The 25,035-nt window shown below is 45.9% G+C and overlaps 1 protein-coding gene across 1 annotated transcript; it reads left to right on the top strand.

The window, feature by feature from the left end:
* Positions 1 to 11,061: 11,061 nt before the first annotated feature.
* LOC138643172 (mucin-2-like) lies at positions 11,062 to 24,693 on the top strand. Its single transcript, XM_069732003.1, has 4 exons — positions 11,062 to 11,167; positions 11,914 to 20,145; positions 22,910 to 22,986; positions 23,951 to 24,693. The coding sequence occupies exons 1-4, from the start codon at positions 11,119 to 11,121 to the stop codon at positions 24,056 to 24,058; spliced, it is 8,466 nt and encodes a 2,821-aa protein (XP_069588104.1). The 5' UTR covers positions 11,062 to 11,118; the 3' UTR covers positions 24,059 to 24,693.
* Positions 24,694 to 25,035: the final 342 nt, after the last annotated feature.

Genomic DNA, 25,035 nt, shown 5'->3' with positions numbered 1-25,035 from the left:
TGTGCTGCTGGAGATACTCTGTGCTGCTGGAGATACTCTGTGCTGCTGGAGATACTCTGTGCTGCTTCAGATACTCTGTGCTGCTTCAGATACGCTGAGCTGCTTTAGTTACTCTTTGCTGCTTCAAATGCTCTGTGCTGCTGGAAATACACTGTGCTGCTTCAGATACTCTGTGCTGCTTCAGATACTCTGTGCTGCTTCAGATACGCTGAGCTGCTTTAGATACTCTTTGCAGCTTCAAATGCTCTGTGCTGCTTCAGATACTCTGTGCTGCTGGAGATACTCTATGCTGCTTCAGATACTCTGTGCTGCTTCAGATACTCTGTGCTGCTTGAGATACTCTGTGCTGCTTCAGATACTCTGTGCTGCTGGAGATACTCTGTGCTGCTTCAGATACTCTGTGCTGCTGGAAATACTCTGTGCTGCTGGAGATACTCTGTGATGCTTCAGATACTCTGTGCTTCTTCAGATACTCTGTGCTTCTTCAGATACTCTGTGCTGCTGGAGATACTCTGTGCTGCTTCAGATACTCTGTGCTGCTGGAAATACTCTGTGCTGCTTCAGATACTCTATGCTGCTTCAGATACTCTGTGCTGCTGGAGATACTCTGTGCTGCTGGAGATACTCTGTGCTGCTTCAGATACTCTGTTCTGCTTCAGATACTCTGTGCTGCTGGAGATACTCTGTGCTGCTTCAGATACTCTATGCTGCTTCAGATACTCTGTGCTGCTTCAGATACTCTGTGCTGCTGGAGATACTCTGTGCTGCTTCAGATACTCTGTGCTGCTTCAGATACTCTATGCTGCTTCAGATACTCTGTGCTGCTGGAGATACTCTGTGCTGCTGGAGATACTCTGTGCTGCTGGAGATACTCTGTGCTGCTTCAGATACTCTGTGCTGCTGGAGATACTCTGTGCTGCTGGAGATACTCTGTGCTGCTTCAGATACTCTGTGCTGCTGGAGATACTCTGCGCTGCTGGAGATACTTTGTGCTGCTTCAGATACTCTGTGCTGCTGGAGATACTCTGTGCTGCTGGAGATACTCTGTGCTGCTTCAGATACTCTGTGCTGCTGGAGATATTCTCTGTGCTGCTGGAGATATTCTCTGTGCTGCTGGAGATACTCTGTGCTGCTGGAGATACTCTGTGCTGCTTCAGATACTCTGTGCTGCTGGAGATACTCTGTGCTGCTGGAGATACTCTGTGCTGCTTCAGATACTCTGTGCTGCTTCAGATACTCTGTGCTGCTGGAGATACTCTGTGCTGCTTCAGATACTCTGTGCTGCTTCAGATACTCTGTGCTGCTGGAGATACTCTGTGCTGCTTCAGATACTCTGTGCTGCTTCAGATACTCTGTGCTGCTGGAGATACTCTGTGCTGCTTCAGATACTCTGTGCTGCTGGAGATACTCTGTGCTGCTGGAGATACTCTGTGCTTCTTCAGATACTCTGTGCTGCTTCAGATACTTGTGCTGCTTCAGATACTCTGTGCTGCTTCAGATACTCTGTGCTGCTGGAGATACTCTGTGCTGCTTCAGATACTCTGTGCTGCTGGAGATACTCTGTGCTGCTGGAGATACTCTGTGCTTCTTCAGATACTCTGTGCTGCTTCAGATACTTGTGCTGCTTCAGATACTCTGTGCTGCTTCAGATACTCTGTGCTGCTGGAGATACTCTGTGCTGCTTCAGATACTCTGAGCTGCTGGAGATACTTTGTGCTGCTGGAGATACTCTGTGCTGCTTCAGATACTCTGTGCTGCTTCAGATACTCTGTGCTTCTTCAGATACTCTGTGCTGCTTCAGATACTCTGTGCTGCTTCAGATACTCTGTGCTGCTGGAGATACTCTGTGCTGCTTCAGATACTCTGTGCTGCTGGAAATACTCTGTGCTGCTGGAGATACTCTGTGATGCTTCAGATACTCTGTGCTTCTTCAGATACTCTGTGCTTCTTCAGATACTCTGTGCTGCTGGAGATACTCTGTGCTGCTTCAGATACTCTGTGCTGCTGGAAATACTCTGTGCTGCTTCAGATACTCTATGCTGCTTCAGATACTCTGTGCTGCTGGAGATACTCTGTGCTGCTGGAGATACTCTGTGCTGCTGGAGATACTCTGTGCTGCTTTAGATACTCTGTGCTGCTGGAAATACTCTGTGCTGCTTCAGATACTCTATGCTGCTTCAGATACTCTGTGCTGCTGGAGATACTCTGTGCTGCTTCAGATACTCTGTGCTGCTGGAGATACTCTGTGCTGCTTTAGATACTCTGTGCTGCTGGAGATACTCTGTGCTGCTTCAGATACTCTGAGCTGCTTCAGATACTCTGAGCTGCTGGAGATACTCTGTGCTGCTGGAGATACTCTGTGCTGCTGGAGATACTCTGTGCTGCTTCAGATACTCTGTGCTGCTGGAAATACTCTGTGCTGCTGGAGATACTCTGTGATGCTTCAGATACTCTGTGCTTCTTCAGATACTCTGTGCTTCTTCAGATACTCTGTGCTGCTGGAGATACTCTGTGCTGCTTCAGATACTCTGTGCTGCTGGAAATACTCTGTGCTGCTTCAGATACTCTATGCTGCTTCAGATACTCTGTGCTGCTGGAGATACTCTGTGCTGCTGGAGATACTCTGTGCTGCTTCAGATACTCTGTTCTGCTTCAGATACTCTGTGCTGCTGGAGATACTCTGTGCTGCTTCAGATACTCTATGCTGCTTCAGATACTCTGTGCTGCTTCAGATACTCTGTGCTGCTGGAGATACTCTGTGCTGCTTCAGATACTCTGTGCTGCTTCAGATACTCTATGCTGCTTCAGATACTCTGTGCTGCTGGAGATACTCTGTGCTGCTGGAGATACTCTGTGCTGCTTCAGATACTCTGTGCTGCTGGAGATACTCTGTGCTGCTGGAGATACTCTGTGCTGCTTCAGATACTCTGTGCTGCTGGAGATACTCTGCGCTGCTGGAGATACTTTGTGCTGCTTCAGATACTCTGTGCTGCTGGAGATACTCTGTGCTGCTGGAGATACTCTGTGCTGCTTCAGATACTCTGTGCTGCTGGAGATACTCTGTGCTGCTTCAGATACTCTGTGCTGCTGGAGATACTCTGTGCTGCTTCAGATACTCTGTGCTGCTGGAGATACTCTGCGCTGCTGGAGATACTTTGTGCTGCTTCAGATACTCTGTGCTGCTGGAGATACTCTGTGCTGCTGGAGATACTCTGTGCTGCTGGAGATACTCTGTGCTGCTTCAGATACTCTGTGCTGCTGGAGATACTCTGCGCTGCTGGAGATACTTTGTGCTGCTTCAGATACTCTGTGCTGCTGGAGATACTCTGTGCTGCTGGAGATACTCTGTGCTGCTTCAGATACTCTGTGCTGCTTCAGATACTCTGTGCTGCTGGAGATACTCTGTGCTGCTGGAGATACTCTGTGCTGCTGGAGATACTCTGTGCTGCTTCAGATACTCTGTGCTGCTGGAGATACTCTGTGCTGCTTCAGATACTCTGTGCTGCTGGAGATACTCTGTGCTGCTGGAGATACTCTGTGCTTCTTCAGATACTCTGTGCTGCTTCAGATACTTGTGCTGCTTCAGATACTCTGTGCTGCTGGAGATACTCTGTGCTGCTGGAGATACTCTGTGCTGCTTCAGATACTCTGTGCTGCTTCAGATACTCTGTGCTTCTTCAGATACTCTGTGCTGCTTCAGATACTCTGTGCTGCTTCAGATACTCTGTGCTGCTGGAGATACTCTGTGCTGCTTCAGATACTCTGTGCTGCTGGAGATACTCTGTGCTGCTTTAGATACTCTGTGCTGCTGGAGATACTCTGTGCTGCTTCAGATACTCTGAGCTGCTTCAGATACTCTGAGCTGCTGGAGATACTCTGTGCTGCTGGAGATACTCTGTGCTGCTGGAGATACTCTGTGCTGCTGGAGATACTCTGTGCTGCTGTTGTTTCTGCTTTTTTCACCATGTAAATCTCAGCTTGATTCCTTCCAGGAAATCTTCGCATTCCTTTTCTGATATACTCTGTGCTGCTGTAGGCTCTACGCCTATTATTATGTACCACAAGATCAGCACATCTATTTCCTGAAATACTCTGTGCTGCTGCGGGATCTGCTCCTTCTACTATATAACATACAATAAATTGCCTTCTTCTGAAATACTCTGCGCTGCTGCAGGTCCAGTTCTTCCTTTCACCCTATAACTCATACTACATCATCAGCAGAGTCATCTGAAGTACTCTGTGCTGCTGTGCGGGTTATTGCTTCCACCCTGTAGCTCTCAGCTTGTGATCTCTATGAGATCTGCTCATATACAGACAAATGTGCTGCCAATGTTATCTGTGAGTGAATGTCTTTCCTTCCCGGTCCACTCTCCCTGGTCCTCAATCCCCGGTCCGCCCTCCCCGACCCCCCTCCCCAGTTCCCCCTCCCCGGTTCCCCCCTCCCCGGTCCGCTCTTACCTCACAGGACTCCAATACTGATAATAGCTTCAACCAAAATATCAGCCAAAAAGAGCAGGTGAAAAGCTGGGAAATTCTCCCTGCAGAACCAGTTCTGCTGACAGTGGAGGCGCTGAGTGCAGAGAGCGGCCGCAGACACAGAGACAGCTGCAGAGAGCGACCCTGTGACAGAGCCGCATTCTGCTGGAAGCCCTCGGAGCTGCCTGATTCTACATATTCACCTCTATAAAAAGGGGGCAGCTGTCAGACCCCCAAAGCCAATAAGAGTGGTTTAGTGTTGTCCATGACAGAATATTACCATCCCTGGTGGTCTCGTGTAGTAAAGGGGTTAATGCTAAAATCTCTGGTGGTCTCGTGTGGTGAAGAGGTTAATGATAATATCCCTAGTGGTCAAGTGTAGTGAAGGTGTTAATGATAGCATACTTGGTGATCTAGTGTAGTGAAGGGGTTAGTCCTAGTATCTGTGGGGATCTATTGTAGTGAAGGGGTTAGTCCTAGTATCTGTGGGGATCTAGTGTAGTGAAAGGGTTAATGCTAGCATCCTTGGTGGATCATGTGGTGAAGGGGTTTATGATAGTACCCCTACTTGTCAAGTGTAGTGATTGGGTTAATACTAGCATCCCTGTTGGACTTGGTAGTGAATGGGGTTAATGCCAGCATCCCTGGTGGTCTAGTGTACTGAAGAAGTTAATGTCAGCATCCCTGGTGGTCTAGTGTACTGAAGGAGTTAATGTCAGCATCCCTGGTGGTCTAGTGTACTGAAGGAGTTAATGTCAGCATCCCTGGTGGTCTAGTGCAGTGAAAATGCTAATGCTAGCATCCCTGGTGGTTTAGTGTAGTGAAGGCGTTAACGCCAGATTCCCTCATGTCTAGTGTAGAAAGGGTTAATGATAACTTCCCCCGGTAGTCTAGTGTAGAATCAGTTAGTACTAGCATCCCTGGTGGTCTAGTGTGGTTAAGGGATTAATGCTAGTATTTCTGCTGGTCTAGCGTAGTGAAGGGGTTATTGCTAGTATCGCTGGTGGTCTAGTGTAGTGAAGGGGTTAATAATAGCATCCCTAGTGATCTAGTGTAAAAAGGGTTAGTTCTAGTATTCCTGATGGTCCAGTGTAGTGAAGGGGTTAATGCTAGCATCCATTTTATCTCTAACCTCCTCTTTCGGTCTCTCGCAGCATACTAATTCTCCAACTCATGAAGACAGAAACTCCCTTGACTTGGTCTTCTCCCGGCTTTGCTCAGTGGATGATTTCACAAACTCCCCTCTCCCGCTCTGACCACAACCTTCTTTCATTCTCTATCAAGAACTGCCATCCCGCTCAGGTCACCCCCACTTTCCACACTTATAGAAACATACAGGCCATTAACACCCAGAAACTTATGAAGAACTTGCAGTCCTCATTGGCCCCAATCTCGTCCATCTCATGTCCTGATTCTGCACTGAAGCATTACAATGAAGCCCTGCAAGGTGCCCTGGATGAAGTTGCTCCTCCTATACATAAAACAACTCAGCACAGACAGCGACAACCGTGGCACACGCTGCAAACACGTTTCCTGCAGCGGTGCTCCAGGTGCGCCGAACGTCTGTGGAGAAAATCTAATCTACCCGCAGATTTCTTCCATTATAAGTTCATGCTAAAAACATACAACTCTGCCCTTCACCTCTCCAAACAAACCTATTTCAACACACTCGTCACCTCCCTGTCCAATAACCCTAAACGTTTCTTTGACACTTTCCAGTTCCTACTCAACCCAAGAGTGCAGGCCCCAACCACAGATCTCCGCGCTGACGATCTGGCCAATTACTTCAAAGAAAAAATTGACCACATTTGACAGGAAATCATCTCCCAATCTCTTCATACCATGCACTGTCCTCCGTCCCCCACTGCATCTAGTTCACTCTCTGACTTTGAACCAGTTACAGAAGAAGAAGTAATCAGGCTCCTTGCATCTTCTCGCCCGACCACTTGCACCAGTGACCCCATTCCGTCACATCTCCTCCAGTCCCTTTCCCCGGCTGTCACCTCTCACCGAACAAAAATATTCAACCTTTCACTCTCTTCTGGTATTTTTCCCTCCTCATTTAAGCATGCCATCATAGATCCATTACTTAAAAAACCATCCCTCGATCAAAACTGTGCCACTAATTATAGACCTGTCCCTAATCTTCCCTTCATCTCTAAACTCCTCGAATGCCTGGTCCACTCCCGTCTTACCCGCTATCTCTCAGATAACTCTCTTCTCGACCCTCTTCAATCTGGTTTCCGCTCTTTACACTCTACTGAAACTGCCCTCACTAAAGTCTCTAATGACCTACTAACAGCTAAATCTAATGGTCACTACTCCATGCTAATTCTCTTGGATCTCTCTGCAGCATTCGACACTGTGGATCATCAGCTCCTCCTCACTATGCTCCGCTCCATCGGCCTCAAGGACACCGTTCTCTCCTGGTTCTCCTCCTATCTCTCTGACCGCTCCTTCACTGTATGTTTTGTTGGTTCCTCCTCCTCTCACCTTCCCCTTACTGTTGGGGTTCCTCAAGGATCAGTCCTAGGCCCCCTCCTCTTCTCTTTGTACACTGCCCCTATTGGACAAACAATCAGTAGATTTGGTTTCCAGTACCATCTCTATGCTGACGACACGCAATTATACACTTCTTCTCCTGTTATCACGCCGAACTTTTTAGAAGACACCAGTGATTGTCTTACCGCTGTCTCTAACATCATGTCCTCCCTCTATCTGAAAATGAACCTGTCAAAAACTGAACTCCTCGTGTTCTCTCCCTCTACTAACCTACCTTTGCCTGACATTGCCATCTCCGTGTGCGGTTCCACCATTACTCCAAAGCAACATGCCCGCTGCCTTGGGGTCATCCTTGATTCTGACCTTTCATTCACCCCCTACATCCGATCACTGGCTCGCTCTTCTTACCTGCATCTCAAAAACATTTCTAGAATTCGCCCTTTTCTTACTTTCGACTCTGCAAAAACTCTCACTGCTTCACTTATTCATTCTCGTCTGGACTATTGTAACTCTCTACTAATTGGCCTCCCTCTTACCAAACTCGGCGGTTTTCTGTGGCTGCAGCAGCAAAAGTTTCCTGTACACTATCAGGTGGTATCTTGCACTGGCTTTGTGGTGCTCAACATTGATTAGCAGTCCAAGAGCAACATATACAAAGAGAGAAGAAAATGTGGCACTCACCAGCTTGTGTTGCGATAAAAAAAAGTCCTTTATTGCGCCATAGCGTGGACTGAGGACATCATAATAACAGATGCAGGTATATGCCAGGGTGCAAGGTGACCGAGGACGACAGCCGTTTCGTGTGGACTGAGTCGCACCTGGACCCGTTGAAGTGCAGTCCGCACGAAACGGCCGTCGTCCTCGGTCACCTTGCACCCTGGCATATACCTGCATCTGTTATTATGATGTCCTCAGTCCACGCTATGGCGCAATAAAGGATTATTTTCCTCATCGATGCCTCTACCTTGTGCCAGTCATTAAACTGGTTACCCATCCACTTCAGAATCCAGTACAAAACTACTACCCTCATCCACAAAGCACTCCATGGCTCAGCACCACCCTACATCTCCTCCCTGGTATCAGTCTACCACCCTACCCGTGCCCTCCGCTCCGCTAATGACCTCATGTTAGCATCCTCAATAATCAGAACCTTCCACTCCCGTCTCCAAGACTTTACACGTGCTGCGCCGATTCTTTGGAATGCACTACCCAGGTTAATACGATTAATCCCCAATCCCCACAGTTTTAAGCGTGAACTAAAAACGCATTTGTTCAGACTGGCCTACCGCCTCAATGCATTAACCTATCCCTGTGTGGCCCATTAAAAAAAAAAAACAAAAAACAACATAATCAGGTTCCTCGCATCATGTTCTCATTCACTTTATACAGTTAATATCCCTCTGTGTCTGTACTGCTACATACTTAGGCAATTAACTGGTTCATGCAGCTTTACATGAACACCTGAGCCTTACACTATGGCCGGTCCGAATAACTAAAGCAATTGTTACCATCCACCTCTCGTGTCTCCCCTTTTCCTCATAGTTTGTAGCTTGCGAGCAGCAGGGCCCTCACTCCTCCTGGTATCTGTTTTGATCTGTATTTCTGTTATGCTGTAATGTCTATTGTCTGTACAAATCTCTTCTATAATGTGAAGTGCTGCGGAATATGTTGGCGCTATATAAATAAAAAAAATTTAATATTATTATTATTATTATTGTGGTTTAGTGTAGTGAAGGGGTTAATACTAGTATTCCTGGCAGTCTTCCCTGGTGGTCTAGTGTAGAAAGGGTTAATGCTAGTATTCCTGGCAGTCTTATGTAGTGATTTATTTAATAATAGTATCGCTGGTGGTCTAGTGTAGTGAAGGGGTTAATAATAGCATCCCTGGTGATCCAGTGTAAAAAAGGGGTTAGTTCTAGTATTCCTGATGGTCTAGTGTAGTGAAGGGGTTCATGCTAGTATCCCTGGTGATCTAGTGTAGTGAAGGGGTTAATGCTAGCATCCACGGTGATTTAGTGTAGTACAGGGGTTAATAATAGTATCCTTGGTGGTTTAGTGTAGAAAGTGTTAGTGCTAGTGTAATAAGCAGGTGCTGGGATGCAGTAAAGGTACCGTCACACTAAGCGACGCTGCAGCGATACCGACAACGATGTCGATCGCTGCAGCGTCGCTGTGTGGTCGCTGGGGAGCTGTCACACAGACAGCTCTCCAGTGACCAACGATCCGGAAGTCCCCTGGTTACCATTGTAAATGTAAAAAACAAACACTACATACTTACATTCCCGGTGTCTGGTCATGTCCCTCGCCTTCAGCTTCCCGCACTGACTGAGCGCCGGCCGTAAAGTACAGCGGTGACGTCACTGCTGTGCTCTGCTTTACGGCTGGCCGGCGCTCACCAGTCAGTGCGGGAAGCTGACGGCGGGGGACCTGACTAGACACCGGGAATGTAAGTATGTAGCGTTTGTTTTATTACATTTACAACGGTAACCAGGGTAAACATTGGGTTACTAAGCGCGGCCCTGCGCTTCGTAACCCGATGTTTACCCTGGTTACCAGTGAAGACATCGCTGAATCGGCGTCACACACGCCGATTCAGCGATGTCAGCGGGAGATCCAGCGACAAAATAAAGTGCTGGACTTTCCCCAGCGACCAACGATCTCCCAGCAGGGGCCTGATCGTCGGTCGCTGTCACGCATAACGATTTCGTTAACGATATCGTTGCTACGTCACAAAAAGCAACGATATCATTAACGATATCGTTATGTGTGGCCGTACCTTAATACAAACGCTGCAGAGCAGGGATTAACTATAATTAGTCCACAGTAGGGAACTCTGTGCCGGGAGATAGCAGGGAAAAAGGTACAAAACTAATCTGAATAACAGGTCGCTTATCGTGGCTCTGTAGCCGGTTACTCTGTGAAGGCCCCGTGGATCGCAGAATGCCGGCGGTGTTCGGTGTACTGTCTGCTGGCGTCCTCGCCTAGCACACGGTCCTTCTTCTGGCGGTCTCTGGTTCTACCCGCTGATCCCCTAGTCCATATATCTGTGTTGTAGGAGAGTAGAGCTCCCCACACGATTCCTCTCGTCGTGGGTCTCCTTGAGCAGCCGCTGTGACCTGAAGGGCTGCGCTGCAATGCTTTACCTGACGTGAGCCTCTCTAGCTATCAGCCGACACCTGGACATCTGTCCTGCGATGCTCTGTCGATCACACGCTCTCCTGCGCAGCCTCCGGTTTCGGTGAGTCCCTCACTATGCCGCACTTTCTCTTCACACCGCGGCCTGTCGCTCCCCTCATCAGTGTTCTGGCGGGATGACCGCGCAACCCATTTTACCTCATACTGACTGGCCATGCCCCCTTCACCCTGGTTACTGGTTCGCTTCGGCTGCAATCTCATTCCCCCCAGGAACAGGAGGTTTGGCCCCACTGGGGGTCCGACCTCCAGCACACCCACCTATCAGCTGTTATGAGATGTGGGGGGCGACGTCTGTGCATAGAAGGGCATTCGTTTCATAATATAGGGCCATAAAATAAAAACAACGGTCCAGACGACGTCCGGCACTCACATCTTATAAGAAATGCTTTATGGATCCAGTGGCGTAAAAGGCACAAAAAATGGTTGAACAAAATGGCACAACAATGAAATAAGGAGAAAAGAAATATTGTCTGCGCTCCCAGGCAACATGTGTCAGACCTGACAAGGCTTCACATAGGACAATGCAGGTCTGACACATGTTGCTTGGGAGCGCAGCCGATATTTCTTTTCTCCTTATTTCATTGTTGTGCCATTTTGTTCAACCATTTTTTGTGCCTTTTACACCACTGGATCCATAAAGCATTTCTTATAAGATGTGAGTGCCGGCTATGGAGCATCCACCCTGTGTAACACGAGATGTCTGTGGAGGTCCGAAGCCTTCGCCCGGCGCCTGGGGCACATCCCTCACCTGTCTTCACTATTAGTTCCTGTTCACGAATGACTTGAGTCTAATCCGGTTTTTGTTACTGGTTTCGCATTGTAATCATGGATGAAGAATGACGCTCGCTCCCCTCCCTGAGTCCTGTCACTGTCCTCCAAGCCTCCAGCGTGAGGAGACACAGCCTCGCAGGCAGGAGCTCCTTCTGCGCCCTATGTTCCCGCACTATGGCACTGAGAGTGGGCATGACGGTCTTATGGATGCTGCTTTTTCATGGTAAGTTCACGACCAGACTATGTACTTACAGATCCCCCGACCTCGCGGAGGTAACCCGTCTCTGATTGTAGCCCCTGGAGCGAGCAGTTATCGGATACAGAGAACATGGAACCATGTGAATAGAGCTTTAGGGCTTGTGCACACATGGCATTTTTAATGCGTTATTTCATGCCAGGAAAAAAAAGGAATGTTTTACATTAACATCAAAAAAAGTTTTTTCCTTGCAAAAAAAAATACACAACGTTTAAATTCTTTCATCAGTTTTTCTCAAAATGACATAGCAGTTAGTGCCAAAAAAAACGCATAAAAAAACAAAAATGTAACTAAAATCCACTGTAGTTTAATGTCCAGAGACTATTTTTTAATGCAGAAAAAAAAACAGCAAAAAATCTCCATATGAATATGACATTATACTTAGTTCATGGTCATCTCTTTTGTCTTCACCGGACACATTGTAATGAACCGCCAGTTGTGAGAATATCAGGTTTATCCAGTTTCCAGGCTTTACATCTCCTCTCGCAGACAGCAGGCAGGTATTTCTATAGTGGCTAGGAGCGAATACAGAAATATGCAATAAAAAGAGTCTTTTTCCATGACTGAATAGCTGATTTCTATCTATTCAAAACCCCGTCCTCATCCCGATCTGCCCCCGCCCGCCTCGGTTACTGGTTTCTGCACATACTTTAGTGACTTAGCATATTTGTCAGATGACATAATAAAATAAATCTAATTATTTCATCCTGTAGTTACAGGGATTTCTTCATTAACTAAGTCATTTGCAAGTGGATATACAATATCAACACCTGGAAATACGACATCGGTATCAATGAATACTGTGTGCACACCGACCACATCCGTATCACCAATAAAAACTACAACAGCGGAACTAGCAACAGTGGAATCCAAAATGGTAACTACTCCTGAAATCACAGACAAATCTACAACACAACCCACAACACCGGCCTCAACCGAGTCAACAAAAACAATGAATCCGCACGAGATGACAATCGAGTCTACAAGTAAATCTGCAATACCGAATTCTACACCTGTGACCAATCCTACACTAATACCCACAATAGATGCACCAACAACCAGGGAAACTGCAACGGATCCATCAACAACTGAATCTACAACTGGAGAAACTGCAACGGATCCATCAACAACTGAATCTACAACTGGAGAAACTGCAACGGATCCATCAACAACTAAATCTATAATCGCAGCAATTACAACTGATCTATCAACAACTGAATCTACAACCAGAGAAACTGCAACGGATCCATCAACAACTGAATCTACAATCGCAGCAATTACAACTGATCTATCAACAACTGAATCTACAACTGATTTATCAACAACTGAATCTACAACTGTAGCAATTACAAGTGATTTATTAACAACTGAATCTGCAACTGATCTATCCACAACTGAAACTACAAGTGATCCATCAGCAACTGAATCTGTAACTGGAGAAATTACAACTGATCTATCAACAACTGAAGCAACTATAACTGAGTCATCAAGTGAATCTACAACCGCAGCAAGTACAACTGATCTATCAACTGAAACTACACCTGATCCATCAACAACTGAATCTACCAACACAGCAATTACAAGTGATCTATCAACAACTGAATCTCTTACTGGAGAAACTCTAACTGATCAATCAATAACTGAAGCTGCAAATGCTGCAATTGCTGATCTATCAACAACTGAATCTAGAACTGCAGCAACTGCAAGTGATCCCTCAACACCTGAATCTATCACCACAGCAATTACAAGTGACCTATCAACAACTGAATGTACAACAGGAGAAATTACAAGTGATATATCAACAGCTGAACCTACAACCGGAAAACCTACAACTGATCTATCAACAACTGAATCTACAACTGGGGAAACCACAACTGATCTATCAAAAACTGAATCTATCACCACAGCAATTATAAGTGATCTATCAACAACTGAATCTACAACTGGGGAAATTACAAGTGATATATCAACAGCTGAACCTACAACCGGAAAACCTACAACTGATCTATCAACAACTGAATCTACAATCAGGGAAACTTCAACTGACCCATCAACAACTGAATCTACAACTGCAAATGATTCCTCAACAACGGAATCTATCACAACAACAATTACAAGTGATCTATCAACAACTGAATCTACAACTGGAGAAACTACAACTGATCTATCAACAACTAAATCTACAACTCTAGAAACTCCAACTGATCGATCGACAACTGAATCTACAACTTTAGAAACTCCAACTGATCTGTCAACAACTGAATCTACAACTGATCTATCAACAACTGAATCTACAATCAGGGAAACTTCAACTGACCCATCAACAACTGAATCTACAATCAGGGAAACTTCAACTGACCCATCAACAACTGAATCTACAACTGCAAATGATTCCTCAACAACGGAATCTATCACAACAACAATTACAAGTGATCTATCAACAACTGAATCTACAACTGGAGAAACTACAACTGATCTATCAACAACTAAATCTACAACTTTAGAAACTCCAACTGATCGATCGACAACTGAATCTACAACTTTAGAAACTCCAACTGATCTGTCAACAACTGAATCTACAACTGATCTATCAACAACTGAATCTACAATCAGGGAAACTTCAACTGACCCATCAACAACTGAATCTACAACTGCAAATGATTCCTCAACAACGGAATCTATCACAACAACAATTACAAGTGATCCATCAACAACTGAATCTACAACTGGAGAAACTACAACTGATCTATCAACAACTAAATCTACAACTTTAGAAACTCCAACTGATCGATCGACAACTGAATCTACAACTTTAGAAACTCCAACTGATCTGTCAACAACTGAATCTACAACTGATCTATCAACAACTGAATCTACAATGGCAGTAACTACAAATAAATCTACAGCTGAGCCACTCACAGCAACTGAATCTCGAACATTAATATTTGAATCTACCATTGTAGCTGCTGTTACCAAGTCATTAACATCTGAATCTACAATTGCAGCAAATACAAGCGAATTGTCAATGGTTGATTCTACAATTGCTTCAACTACAACCGAGCTATCAATAGCAGAATCTAGAATGTCAAAAACTACAATTGAGCTTTCTGAAACATCTGAATCTATGCAATCGATGACTATGTTCTCAGCTACTACACCTGAGCCGTCAACAACTGAGTTGTCAACAACTACAGTCTCAAAAACATCAACCGAGCCATCAACAACAACTGAATCTACAACTACAGCAACAGCTGAGTTGTCAACAACTGAATCTAGGATGGCAGCAAATACAACTGAACACCAAACCACAGAAACTACAACTGAGCACCCAACCCCAGAAACTTCAACTGAACACCCAACCACAGCAACTACAACTGAACACCAAACCAAAGAAACTACAACTGAGCACCCATCCCCAGAAACTTCAACTAAGAACCCAACCACAGAAACTACAACTGAACACCTAATCACAGAAACAACTGAGCACCCAACCACAGAATCTACAACTGAACACCCAATCACATCAACTACAACTGAACACCTAACCACAGAAACAACTGAGCACCCAACCACAGAATCTACAACTGAACACCCAACCACAGCAACTACAACTGAACACCCAACCACAGAAACTGCAACTGAACACCCAACCACAGCAACTACAACTGAACACCCAACCACAGAAACTACAACTGAACACCCAACCACAGAAACTACAACTGAGCACCCAACCACAGAAACTACAACTGAGCACCCAACCACAGAAACTACAACTGAATACCCAACCACAGAAACTACAACTGAGCCACCCAGCACTGACGCTACAATACTAAATGTACAGTCTTCAACCAGCAGTCAATCTATACCTGCAGCAACAGCTGAACCATCACCTCCAATATCAAGACCTGCGGAAACTACAACTGAGACAAAAACTGTGGAAACTACAATGAAGCTGTACACTAATGAGTCTGTGGTAGTAAGTGAACAAACAACAACACCCCTAACAACTGAACCGACCAACTCACATACTACATTTTCCCAGATTGCAGAAGCTATACCAACACTAGGAACAATAACTCATCTGTCTACAACATCAGTCAACCTGTCATCAGTAATCACCGAGCCTACAATGTTAACATCTGAAGCTGTAGCTTCATCATCAGAACTGATAGCATCAACTACACCTAAATCCTCCCCAATGGCAGTAACACCTGCAACCACAACACCAACAACAGGAACATTTAAAATGACTTTTTTAATTAAGACCACAACAGAATTTACAACTGTGACCACCGCAGAATCTACTGCTGTAAGTACACCTGGGCCCACCACAGAATCTACTGCTGTAAGTGCACATGGGACAAGCACAGAATCTACTGCTGTAAGTACACCTGGGACCACCACAGAATCTACTACTGTAAGGACACCTGGGCCCACCACAGAATCTACTACTGTAAGGACACCTGGGCCCACCACAGAATCTACTACTGTAAGTACACCTGGGCCCACCACACAATCTACTGCTGTAAGTACACCTGGGCCCACCACACAATCTACTGCTGTAAGTACACCTGGGACCACCACAGAATCTACTACTGTAAGTACACCTGGGCCCACCACACAATCTACTGCTGTAAGTACACCTGGGCCCACCACAGAATCTACTACTGTAAGTACACCTGGGCCCACCACACAATCTACTGCTGTAAGTACACCTGGGACCACCACACAATCTACTGCTGTAAGTACACCTGGGACCACAGCAGAATCTACTACTGTAAGTACACCTGGGACCACCACAGAATCTACTGCTGTAAGTACACCTGGGATGTCACCATCACCTACTGTTTTAGTTACAAATGAAACCCTAGTATTAGCTACTACATCAACTACAACTGGGACCACAACGTCATCTGTTGCTACTGGGACCACAACAGGATCTACTGCTGTAAGTACACACAGTAGCATCACAGAATCTACTGCTGTAAGTACACTTGGGCCCACCACAGAATCTACTGCTGTAAGTACACCTGGGCCCACCACAGAATCTACTGCTGTAAGTACACTTGGGCCCACCACAGAATCTACTGCTGTAAGTACACCTGGGCCCACCACACAATCTACTACTGTAAGTACACCTGGGCCCACCACAGAATCTACTGCTGTAAGTACACCTGGGCCCACCACAGAATCTACTGCTGTAAGTACACTTGGGCCCACCACAGAATCTACTGCTGTAAGTACACCTGGGACCACCACAGAATCTACAACTGTAAGGACACCTGGGCCCACCACAGAATCTACTACTGTAAGTACACCTGGGCCCACCACAGAATCTACAACTGTAAGGACACCTGGGCCCACCACAGAATCTACTACTGTAAGTACACCTGGGCCCACCACAGAATCTACTGCTATAAGTACACCTGGGCCCACCACAGAATCTACTGCTATAAGTACACCTGGGACCACAACAGAATCTACTGCTGTAAGTACACCTGGGACCACAACAGAATCTACTGCTGTAAGTACACCTGGGCCCACCACAGAATCTACTACTGTAAGTACACTTGGGCCCACCACAGAATCTACTGCTGTAAGTACACCTGGGACCACCACAGAATCTACAACTGTAAGGACACCTGGGCCCACCACAGAATCTACTACTGTAAGTACACCTGGGCCCACCACAGAATCTACAACTGTAAGGACACCTGGGCCCACCACAGAATCTACTACTGTAAGTACACCTGGGCCCACCACAGAATCTACTGCTATAAGTACACCTGGGCCCACCACAGAATCTACTGCTATAAGTACACCTGGGACCACAACAGAATCTACTGCTGTAAGTACACCTGGGACCACAACAGAATCTACTGCTGTAAGTACACCTGGGCCCACCACAGAATCTACTACTGTAAGTACACTTGGGCCCACCACAGAATCTACTGCTGTAAGTACACCTGGGACCACCACAGAATCTACAACTGTAAGGACACCTGGGCCCACCACAGAATCTACTACTGTAAGTACACCTGGGCCCACCACAGAATCTACAACTGTAAGGACACCTGGGCCCACCACAGAATCTACTACTGTAAGTACACCTGGGCCCACCACAGAATCTACTGCTATAAGTACACCTGGGCCCACCACAGAATCTACTGCTATAAGTACACCTGGGACCACAACAGAATCTACTGCTGTAAGTACACCTGGGCCCACCACAGAATCTACTACTGTAAGTACACCTGGGACCACCGCAAAATCTACTGCTATAAGTACACCTGGGCCCACCACAGAATCTACTCCTGTAAGTGCACCTGGGATGTCACCATCACCTACTGTTTTAGTTACAAATGAAACCCTAGTATTAGCTACTACATCAACTACAACCGGGAACACAACATCATCTATTCCATCTGGGACAACCACAGAATCTACTGCTGTAAGTACACCTGGGCCCACCACAGAATCTACCACTGTAAGTGCACATGGGACCACCACAGAATCTACTGCTGTAAGTACACCTGGGACCACCGCAGAATCTACAACTGTAAGTACACCTGGGCCCACCACAGAATCTACTACTGTAAGTACACCTGGAACCACAACAGAATCTACTGCTATAAGTACACCTGGGACCACAACAGAATCCACTACTGTAAGTACACCTGGGACCACCGCAGAATCTACTGCTATAAGTACACCTGGGCCCACCACAGAATCTACTCCTGTAAGTGCACCTGGGACCACCACAGAATCTACTCCTGTAAGTACACCTGGAACCACAACAGAATCTACTACTGTAAGTACACCTGGGACCACCACAGAATCTACTACTGTAAGTACACCTGGGATGTCACCATCACCTACTGTTTTAGTTACAAATGAAACCCTAGTATTAGCTACTACATCAACTACAACCGGGAACACAACATCATCTATTCCATCTGGGACCACAACAGGATCTACTGCTGTAAGTACACATGGGACAACCACAGAATCTACTGCTGTAAGTACACCTGGGACCACCACAGAATCTACTGCTGTAAGTACACCTGGGCCCATCACAGAATCTACTACTGTAAGTACACCTGGGCCCACCACAGAATCTACCACTGTAAGTGCACATGGGACCACCACAGAATCTACTGCTCTAAGTACACCTGGGACCACCACAGAATCTACTCCTGTAAGTACACCTGGGCCCACCACAGAATCTACTGCTGTAAGTACACCTGGGCCCATCACAGAATTTACTACTGTAAGTACACCTGTGACCACCACAGAATCTACTCCTGTAAGTACACCTGGGACCACCACAGAATCTACTGCTATAAGTACACCTGGGCCCACCACAGAATCTACTCCTGTAAGTACACCTGGGACCACCACAGAATCTACAACTGTAAGTTCACCTGGGATGTCACTAACACCTACTGCTCCAGTTACAAATGAAACCCTAGAATTAGCTACTACATCAACTACAACTGGGACCACAACCTTATCTGCCCCAACTGGGACCACAACAGAATCTACTGCTGTAGGTACACCTGGGACCACAATATCATCTATTATTTCACCTACACCTGGGACGTCACCATCACCTTCTGCTCTAATTACAAATGAGACCTTAATATTAGGTACTACGTCAACTACAACTGGGACCACAACATTATCTACTCCAGCTGGGACCACAACATTATCTACTCGAACCGGAACCACAACATTATCTACTCCAACCGGGCCCACAACATTATCTACTCCACCCGGGACCACAACATTATCTACTCCAACCGGGCCCACAACATTATCTACTCTAGCCGGGACTACAACATTATCTATTCCAACCAATGCCAAAATATTATCTTCCACAACCGGGACCACAACATTATCTACTCCAGCCGGGACCACAACATTATCTACTCCAACCGGGCCCACAACATTATCTACTCCACCCGGGACCACAACATTATCTACTCCAACCGGGCCCACAACATTATCTACTCTAGCCGGGACTACAACATTATCTATTCCAACCAATGCCAAAATATTATCTTCCACAACTGGGACAACAACATTATCTACTCCAGCCGGGACCACAACATTATCTACTCCAGCCGGGACCACAACATTATTTACTCCAGGCGGGACCACAACATTATCTACTCCAGCCGGGACCACAACACTATCTACTCCAGCCGGGACCACAACATTATCTACTCCAGCCGGGACCACAACACTATCTACTCCAGCCGGGACCACAACACTATCTACTCCAGCTGGAACCATAACATTATCTACTCCAACCGGGACTACAACATTATCTACTCCAACTGGGACCACAACATTATCTACTCCATCCGCGACCACAACATTATCTACTTCAGCCGGGACCACAACACTATCTACTCCAGCCGGGACCACAACATTATCTACTCCAGCCGGGACCACAACACTATCTACTCCAGCCGGGACCACAACACTATCTACTCCAGCTGGGAACATAACATTATCTACTCCAACCGGGACTACAACATTATCTACTCCAAGTGGGACCACAACATTATCTACTCCAACCGGGACCACAACATTATCTACTCCAACCGATGCCACAATATTATCTTCCACAACCGGGACCACAACATTTTCTACTGCAACTGGAAACCTAACAGTACCTACGACTCCAACTATGACCCTCACACCACTGTCTACAAGCACAGTGTTGCCCTCATCATTACCTACTACTTCTGTTAGTACCAGGAACCCAACATCCTTCCCTTCAGCTGGTAACACAACGTCACCCACTTTTCCAAATACAACCATATGGAAAACCTCCATTTCAGTGCTGGATCTTACCTCCAGTACTTTGAAACCAAATCTTTCTATAGGAGCCGGAACCACGCCACAGTCCTCGGCTCCAGGAAGGAACATGACCAGTGAGTAATGTATAATACTTGGTTCTTCTATGTCACATATTACAAATGTAGAGATGTGCCTCATAAGAACATAGACCTTGCTTCCTAATGATAGTGGCCATCAGGTGTAAAATACCGCTGTCACATTGTAGATGCAACATGAATGTGTGGACAGCACAGAGTAGAGAAGACGCTGTTAGGGTTGGCGGAATGCTCCGAATATATATTTATTAGAAGAAGTTGGTGCGTTCGCAATCCGGGATCCACCATGCAGGAAAGCACCTGCAGCTAGATATGGCGGTACAATATAGTAGTATAAACAGACTCTGTTACTTCACAGAGTCTGTTAGCAAAGATAACGCTGAGCCCTGTTTGGCTCACAGAGGCACACAGCTACTTGGTAGAGCAGATGGTGGTCATGCAGTCAAATGCAAACATGAAACTCCTCGCCGTAGGTGCCAGCATTCTAGGGGCTTATTTCAGCCGGGTCACTGACTGCATACAAACATGACCACACTGGCGCTGAGCTCATACATAAATTGATACTAGCGCATGGCCGCGCAGTCATGCGCACCTCTTATAGCTGCAGCACAAACAGGACCTTACTAGAAGGACCAATGAGAGGCTGCCACAGATGTTGAACACCATCAGGACCTTCCTAGAGGACCAATAGGATTTGCTGCAGTACCTGAGCATGTGACCCTTGATCTCCAGTGAGAGATCTTACCCTGGGCATGCTCAGAAGGGGAAAAGTAGGACTTAGTCCCAAAGACGTCTGCTCGCTGCTGACCAGTACTGGCTACAATGGCAGAAGCTGGAAGGACAGCAGTAACCCTTCACACAGTGTCAGACTGAGCATGACGCTGGGACTGACACCTCCGCTGAGCAGAATCCACTGCGGCAGTAGAAGAATGGGAGAATGCAGCGGGGATGGCTCGAGATTCCCCCTGCGCAGAGGCAGAACTCGACCCCTAACAGACGCTGTCAACAGAAGGGTATGTAGATTTGTTAGAAAAGATTCAGCATAACTTGTATTTTATTCATAGAAATCTCTGGTGTTGGAGTCCAGTGGGTGGTCCTACTCAGTGATTGACATCTATCTCTGCAGCACAGTCATACAAGGAAGACCGTCAATCACTTGTAGAACACCAGGGCTTTCTATGATAAAATGCAAGTTTTAATGAAACTTTTCCTACAAAAATGTACATAAATCTGATCAAATCCACCTGTTCTATGACTTCCTGCTGCCAGATCAGATACCATTTTCAACATGCCAGGTTCCCTTTAAAGTCTATAATGGGACATCACTTAGTGTGTACATTGAAGATCCTCGGTGCAAAAGAAAGTAGGTATAGCTTCTGCTAGGACAGAGGAGCAAATTGTAGCACAATTCTGTATTCTTGCGGCCACCACTAGAGGGAGCTCACTGCAGACACAGAGAAGTCAATAATAACACAGTATATAGTGAGCTCCTCTTAGTGGTGGCTGCAGGCAGGGAACTGCATATTGTAATCAGCCCTGCTATTATTACATACATGCTTTATATGGTGTAAGGCCCTGTCTGATGGAAATAGCAAGCCATGAAAACCGCAGACTTGTTTTTACATCTAGTACTAACATGTGGTGTTAGACAGAGGAAGTTGTGAGAACATTCCTGTCATGCTATGATGGTCTTTGGTAAGGAAGGGGGGCTCAAACTATCCATGAAATTGGGACCCTAACTATCCCTGTCCTGGGGGTACTCTTGATGGTAGAGAGGCCTGAGTCTCAAACCTTACTATGGTCCTGTTAAACTAAGATCTGTCCTCTCCATCACCTCATGAGGCATGTGACAGAAGTATAAGGTAAACAAGACACAAAGTCTCCTACACAGCACAGCGTCTCCAAGGAGCTAGGAAGCAAAACTTTCACTGGCAAGGCAAAGAGGGTCTGGCCAGGTTTTATAGGGAGAGGTAATGACCAGATCAGAAGCAGCTGAAAATGGAGCTGTAAGTTTTTGACCAGCATAGAAAGGGTTGTTAACCTCCTTAGCACAAAAGGAAACTAAATCAATTTAAAATAGAACACAATAGAAGATCTGTGATTCACAATATGTAATGATCTTCCACCCCTAGATCTCACGGGAGGACATGACACACTCCTGACAATTCCACTTGGTGGATCATTTATAAAGAGACCACAGTCCCCGAGTTTCTGGAACACAATTACATTTATATTGAGGTCTGGGCTTCGGGGAAAGGACAAGTCATATAATTCACCCCTTGGGTCATTACTGTCCTACAATCACCACCCCAGTAATGGCTGATAACAATAACTGGCACTGAGAAGGTACATTGTGAAGAAGGTCTCCAGCCAGTGGATTATCCATAAAAAAATCCATATCATATGGTAATCAAAATATATATAATCCAAAATAGGAATTACCCCCCAAAAACCGCAACTAAACCACCACTAAAAAAAATAATTAAAAATACAGGGCAAACGCGTTTCGGACATCAGCCCTTGATTAAGGAACGCATTTGCCCTCTGTTCTAATTATTTTTAGTGGTGGTTTTGGTTGTGTTTTTGGGGGGAATTTCTATGTTGGATGATATATATTTCCTTTACAATATAATATGAATTTTCGTGGATTACTCGCGGGCTGGAGACTTGTTCCGTCTGGTTCCTGGTTCTCTGCAGTTTCCGGCCAGGGGTCTCCATTTGGGAGAGATGACGTTAGAGTTTTCTCATTATGTTCCGGTAATATCTGATCTCTGTGATGGCATCTGTCTCCATTCTCTGACAGGTACGGTTGTACTGAAGCTCCGGCTGACCAGTTCTGTCCCCGTAGATGTCAGTGTAACGGATTTATTACTACAGCAGGTAAGTGTGAACTACAATCCTGACAAGTTTCTTCCACACTTTGTGCTTCTCCGAAAACTGGGAGAAAGGTCCTCTCTTTTCCAACTCGATCAATTTTTGTTTTTTTCCTCCAGTTCTTCTGAGTTTCGTAACTTTTTTATTTTTCTGGCCCGATATGAAGCTGTAGTTTTGAACGATACCATTCATTTTACCATACAGAGTTCTGGAAAATGGGAAAATCTGCAAATGTAGAGAAAAAAATGCAATTTCTGAAATTTCGCCATGGTGGGTTTTCTGTTTTTATCGAGTTCTTTGGTAAAATTAACCCGGTGAAATGATTCTCCAGGTCAATACAATTACTGTGACACCAAATATGTATAAATATATATATTTTATTATTATTATTATTTAGGTGGTGAAAAAAAAAGTGGCAATTTTGATAAAACAAAAAACCAGTTTGTGCCACCAATTTCTCAGATCTGAAATTATTTTATTCCTCCGCCATCCGTGGAGCGGTGTCGGCGCTCGTTTTTTGCGGGGCCGTCTGATAGTTTTATTGATCCTATCCTCGGGCACATATGACTCTTTTTATTCACTTGTTGTATTTTTGGGCAGTTGGAAGTTTTTTTTTTTTTAATTTCTTACCTTTTGGTTTAATTATTTTTACATTTTGATAGTTTAGTCTTTTACAGACTCTGTGATATAAAATATATTTCTTTTCGGATTGTTTTTTAATGGAGGAAAAAAATGGAGAATTCTAGTTTTTATAAAGTTTTTTTTTATTTTTTACTTCATTTTTGAGCCCCTTGAGGGACTTTGTCCCTGGGACGGTTTGATGACACCCGCCTCTTAATAAATGTATTTAACTCCTCTTTGGGCGGTCTGTGCTCCATGATCAGAGTTTCCTCGGACCCCGGCTCCCCCCGGAGACGACTATCTATAGGACAAGCCCCAGCGGACGTTTATCCCTCCTCTTCTTCCTCAGGTGTGTTCCCTTCTGTACCGGGAGCTGCACACTGCAGACCTGACCGTGACCTATGGGACCCCCAAGACCTCGCGGAGCTGCGCGTCATTTCCATGGAGCAGCGGGTAGTCCTGACTTCTCACCGTTACGTGGATACTAAAACCTCGGAATCTGCCGTTACGTCGGGTCGTTCTTGCTTCAGAGTCACCGGAGAACCGTCCATGGATAAGATAATCACAGCGTCTATTTTATATCATCGAACTATTTATATTCACTTTTTATCTGTTTTCCCATAATTTTATGTTCTGGAACATTCCTCCAAATAGGGAAAACCTATAGTCATCCAGAGCCACCTGATTCAAGAACATAATGTCAGAATTACGGTACAGACTGACACAGGAGACAGAGGCGGACTATGAAATGTGGGCGCCATACATCCTGCACTGGTAAAAGCCGGCCGTCCAGACACAATGGATCACAACTGATCGTACCAAGGTCTACCAAGTAATGGGGCGCCATTCACATCCCAGACAATGAGGCGCCATTCACATTCCAGATAACGGGGCACCATTCACATCCCAGGTATTGGGGCGCCATTCACATCCCAGATAACGAGGCGCCATTCACATCCCAGATAACGAGGCGTCATTCACATCCCAGATAACGAGGCGCCATTCACATCCCAGATAACGAGGCGCCATTCACATCCCAGATAACGAGGCGTCATTCACATCCCAGATAACGAGGCGCCATTCACATCCCAGATAACGAGGCGCCATTCACATCCCAGATAACGAGGCGCCATTCACATCCCAGATAACGAGGCGTCATTCACATCCCAGATAACGAGGCGCCATTCACATCCCAGATAACGAGGCGCCATTCACATCCCAGATAACGAGGCGCCATTCACATCCCAGGTATTGGGGCGCCATTCACATCCCAGATAACGGGGCGTCATTCACATCCCAGATAACGGGGCGTCATTCACATCCCAGATAACGGGGCGCCATTCACATCCCAGATAACGAGGCGCCATTCACATCCCAGATAACGAGGCACCATTCACATCCCAGATAACGAGGCGCCATTCACATCCCAGATAA

Source organism: Ranitomeya imitator, chromosome 6, assembly GCF_032444005.1.
Source record: "Ranitomeya imitator isolate aRanImi1 chromosome 6, aRanImi1.pri, whole genome shotgun sequence".
NCBI classification, from domain to species: domain Eukaryota; kingdom Metazoa; phylum Chordata; class Amphibia; order Anura; family Dendrobatidae; genus Ranitomeya; species Ranitomeya imitator.
This window is presented reverse-complemented; position numbering and strand designations above follow the sequence as displayed.

Bases quoted from the DNA above. Each gene is read 5' to 3' on its own strand.
- LOC138643172 (XM_069732003.1), top strand. From the start codon at position 11,119: ATGGCACTGAGAGTGGGCATGACGGTCTTATGGATGCTGCTTTTTCAT. The intron at 20,146-22,909 runs GTGAGTAATGTA...ATTCTCTGACAG, and splicing joins TCCAGGAAGGAACATGACCA to GTACGGTTGTACTGAAGCTC. The intron at 22,987-23,950 runs GTAAGTGTGAAC...CTTCTTCCTCAG, and splicing joins CGGATTTATTACTACAGCAG to GTGTGTTCCCTTCTGTACCG.